General features: G+C 37.6%; 1 protein-coding gene across 1 annotated transcript in view; it reads left to right on the top strand.

Moving 5' to 3' along the window:
• Positions 1–4834, top strand: part of LOC103610490 (cysteine-rich secretory protein 2-like) — a 23297-nt gene that overhangs the window by 4943 nt on the left and 13520 nt on the right. The window contains exon 2 of the mRNA XM_008594648.1: positions 2505–2773. Coding sequence (XP_008592870.1) covers positions 2505–2773 — 269 coding nt within the window. The remainder of the gene's footprint in view (positions 1–2504; positions 2774–4834) is intronic.

Raw genomic sequence — 4834 nt, 5'->3', positions numbered from 1 at the left:
CACCTCGCTCAGCCAGTAAGCGGGAACCGGTCTGTATGTGGGATCCGAACCCTCAGCGGGAAGGCCGCCGCGCTCCCAAGCGGCGCACTGTAGCAGTGCGTCACCAGGCCGGCCCCCTTTTTGTCCTATTTCTGCTGCTATAGAATTAGTAGGGGAAATTGTCACCACACTCTTATTTTTCCTACCACCAATTTCTCACCTCTGCAAATCACTCTGCATAGCACTATCAGGTAGCTTTCAGGAAATAATATTTTGATTATATAATTCCCAACCCTCCAAAATGTCAATGAAATTACTGTCCCATATTGTACAGAGAAGAAAATCTCCTTAGTCCTCTATACAAAATCTCCCCAATATTTTCAACAGTTTATCATTCTGACTTAAATAGGTCTTACTATATATTGATTTGTTTGCTTTTGTTCTTTTAACCACCTTAGTCCTCTATACAAAATCTCCCCAATATTTTCAACAGTTTATCATTCTGACTTAAATAGTTCTTACTATATATTGATTTGTTTGCTTTTGTTCTTTTAACCAAGTATACAAACCATTTTTTTTCTTCTAAACAAGTCACGCACATTATTCAGACAGTTCAAAGGTTAACCTACCAGTTAGCTTTTACCTACATTATAACAATTCACAGAACTCCCAATTGCTTTATATATTTCATGTTCCCCTACTTAACATTATACTGCACTATTTGGTAATGCTATTTATTCATTGATATATACGTATTTCTCTCACAGTACTATAAGGCTTAGAGGAAAGAGATGTTGCATCCTCTTTTTTTTCTTTTTTTTTATTACCTAAGAACTCACCCAACAAATGTTTACAAACTGCCACCTACGCTATTGGTATTGTGTTAGGCTTTGGAGATATAACAGTAATCAAGAGAGACATAGCCAACTTCTCAAATGCATGTTCGCCAACAATTTCTATCATTACAATACTCAAGTTGCTCTCATTCCGGCAACTTTTATGTGAGGATAGCAGCAAGTAATAATTACAGGTATGGTGTCTCCAAGAATATAAAATAAGATACTCATTGTAAATGAAAGACTACTATAGAGTTAAGAATGAATTGTTTTGCACTAGAAAAAGAACACATATACCAAGAAATTCTGTTTATAAAGATGTTGGCAGAGATTTTGTGGATATGAGTATTTGAAATGTTAAATGATCTAGGCAAGATATGGTGAAAACATGAATATAGCAGTGAGAGAGAGATTGGGGGATAGATTTTATAAATATTTAGAAAGGCAAACGGGAATGTGCTTTGATTAGACATAGCTGTAAGAGTTAAGCAGTCTAGGATGACTTCTAAATTCCAAGATTTTATTAGTCAGTAGCGCATGAACTAAAATAAGCAAGTAAAGGAGAGCTAAAACAATGTCTGTGCATTGGTCACTTGAAATTATAGCACTGGCAAGGGAAAATGGCACTCAGCACCAAGAAACATGGCAGTAAATTAAAGCTGCAGTTGCACCTGGGTGAGTCTGAAACATTGGAATGAGAAAATTCAAGCTTCTTTTTCCATGTGGTTCGGAGAGCCAGGATGTGATAGATATTAATCCTTGGTTTGATGTCTTTTGACTCAACCCTTCCTCTACGTAATGCACTAATTTATCTTTGCATCTTGAAAACAGCTAAACATAGAAGAAAATGAATCTATTACTCATAGGAGAGGGGTAACACATCTTCAACCAATGCCTGACGCATCTGTTAAACTTAAAGCCAGCAGCCACGGGTCAGAAATTCTGGGTATTGTCCTAAAAGAGTTATTCCTGTTACTCTTCTTGGATTTTCTGACCACAGAACTGTTGGCCAAGGGAAGAAGATGGGCAAGAACACAAAGTGTTTATGAGAAAACCTGCAAACTGCCAACTTGGTCTATGTAGCCAAGTGTTGTTGGCACCACACTGGGACTGCACTGCAAACTTGAGCACTGACTCTTTCAATTCGCTCTTACTTTTTAAAAAAAATTTAATTTATTTGTTAATCTACACGTATTTTTTTTTTACTTTGAAATTATCTTTTTTAAATTTTATTTTACTTCTCAATATACATTGTAGTCGATTTTCATGCCCCTTTACCCATTCCTCTCCATCCCTCCTCTCCCCCCACATCATATCTGTTCACTTGACAATCTACACGTATTGATTGTACATGTTTATGGGATACAGAGTTATATTTCAATATGTGTATACTATGTGTGATGATCAAATAAGGTAATTAGCATATCCATCGTCACAAAAATGTATCATTTCCTTGTGATGAGAGCAAATGAGTGTAATAGATTATTGTTAATTATAGATGCCTAATACTACTGTAGACCACTACAACTTATTTTTTCTACCTAGCTGTGATTTTGCATCTGTTAACCAACCTCTCCCTCTTAAATTCTCGACCTCATTAATTCAGGCGTTTTTGTCTGAGAGAGAACGCCTTTTTCGGCCTCCCTTAGGGCTTTCCAAATTCTGATAATGTCTCCCTCTTCCTGTTAGTGTTGCCTAAGAGTTCGAACAGAAATCTTCCTTCCCCACGTGGCGGTAATTAGAGAAGAGAACTCCGCTTTTCTTTGTGCAGTCCTGGAGGGGAATATGGAAGAGGTGGGAAGAATCCACTCCGCAGGGCGACAACGCGCTGACGGCATAAAGCCCCTTGACATCGCCCGCATGCAACGACCTGGGGAGTTGACAGTCAACATCAGGGGCGAGCAGCAGCTCGTCTCCGGCTCCTGCCCTCCTGCACGATCTGAAGCTCTGGAGCCGGGGTAAATACTAGAGCAGGCTGGGAAACTGGAAATGATCATGGTCGAGGAGGTGGGGTGAAGACAGGGGAGAGAAAGATCCGTGAAGTAGGGGGCTTCTGAGCATCCTTCGGGCTGCTTCTGGCACTTTCCAGGGCACATCAGCTGATTCAGCGCAGACTGATAGTTCAGTTTTATTGCTGAGCACTGATCCATCAAAGACTTCCAGAACGCTTCTCTGTGTTTACCCTGTTGAAACTCTTTACCTACTTTAAAAGATGTCATTCTAGTTACCTGAGACCCATTGAGTCACAGCAAAAGCTTGAAGTCTTTTCTAATTCTGGCTTTTCATGAGGTCAAATTAAGAACTTCAGTTTCTTATTAATGTTTTGAATGCACAGATATTAGAAACTGTATATATAACAATTAGAATTGGGGTCACTGACTCTTCTAGACTTTATGTCACTTATTGGCTTCCAGGATAAAAAACATGGAAAAAGAAGGTGTAGCCCTAAATCCATGTTGTCAGTGCTCATTGTGTGAGAGACTAGTTATAGAAATTATCTTTTAAAGAGCATATGGGTTGAAGACCTGGATAAGGAGTTGGAAGTCTTGAAAATAAAATGTGGTTTTTTGGGGAAGTTAGCCAACCAATAGTTATCAGATTTCTTTAAGAAGTCCCTTTTTGTTAGCATTTGAAGAAAATACAAGGGCACTGAAAAATAACCTGATCTCAGAAGGAGGTTATGGTCTTAATGGTGAGATGACTAAATACGGTAAAGTATTAGAGAACAATATTAAACAGTTGAGTCAAGTTTTAAGTTTGTGGCAGAGATTATAGATACTATCTATAAGGGTATTCTTCACATCTTTATTTTAAGTATTCTCTATTTCCCTCTTCTAGGATTATGAAACCATAAACCATGCTCCTTCTATAGACACCCTAGGAAAACCATGTCATCCTGGTTTTAAAACATCTGCAAGAAAGGGCACAGTACTTTTCCATTAGTAAGTAGCAAGAAAAAAAATGGTAACCAGCTTTTCAACTGTGTGTGAATATGGGATTAAAGAACTGAAATACCATAGAGAATGGAATAAAGTGCTTTTTCTTGTATATACTCTCACTAACAGTGCCATCACTTTCCTTGATGCAATAAAGATGATTATAGGTTGGATGGGTGAGGGTACAGGAAAGGAGAGTAGAAGAGAGGAGTATGTGGCATCACTGTCTATTGAATTATGAAATCATCTAATGCAAACATATTGAGTGACTGAGCTATATAAAATCTTCAGGATCATGTGTGTATCTTTCAATAAGCTGATGAAGATACAGCAGCTGGCTATTAGATCATTTTCCTAATGGTAGCCAGAAGCCTAAAGTTTCAGGCTCAACCAGGCCTTGAACAGTTGAACCTTTGATTAGATTATACTAATTTTTTTCCTATGACACCTGAGAGGAAAAACAGGTCGTCGCATAAACACTTCTGAAATTAGCAATTCAATCAAACAGCATGTATTATGGAAAGATCTTATGAGCTCAGTAACCTACCAGGTATTGCAAAGGATAATAAAAAAAATATTAATAATTACCATTAATTATTATATGACTAGATGTTTTACATATACTATGCCTTTCAATTTTCAAGCACACCGATGATATGATAATCCACATTTTAGATGAGAGAAAACTGAAGCTCAGAATGGATTTCCCAGACCTGATGGTCTATCATAAGTTATAGGTAGTTCGTAACTAGAAAGCAAAAGTCATAGAAAGCTCAACCAAGAGTTCAGCTACAAGGCAGGATTCTGGTTACCTTCTCAGGAATTAATTAGTCTTAAGTGGTCATTGTAGAAATACTAGGCCAAAAAAGCAGTATCCAGATTTTAATGTGCCTAGGAAGAGGGGAGTGCTGTTTAGAAAGAGAAGGCAGACATGCTTTACTACTCGTGTTAAAAGTTATGTGAGAACTGAATAATGTCAAAAACAATTTCAGAAAAATGACAATAACACTTGAGGCTATTGGTATGAAAATACCATTTCAGCATCTTGTTGTCTAACATTTACTTATACAACCAGAATTTGCT

Source organism: Galeopterus variegatus, unplaced genomic scaffold (assembly GCF_000696425.1).
Source record: "Galeopterus variegatus unplaced genomic scaffold, G_variegatus-3.0.2 Scaffold11234, whole genome shotgun sequence".
Taxonomy (NCBI): Eukaryota; Metazoa; Chordata; class Mammalia; order Dermoptera; family Cynocephalidae; genus Galeopterus; species Galeopterus variegatus.
Note: the sequence above shows the minus strand (reverse complement) of the source record. Positions and strands in the feature narration are given on the sequence as shown.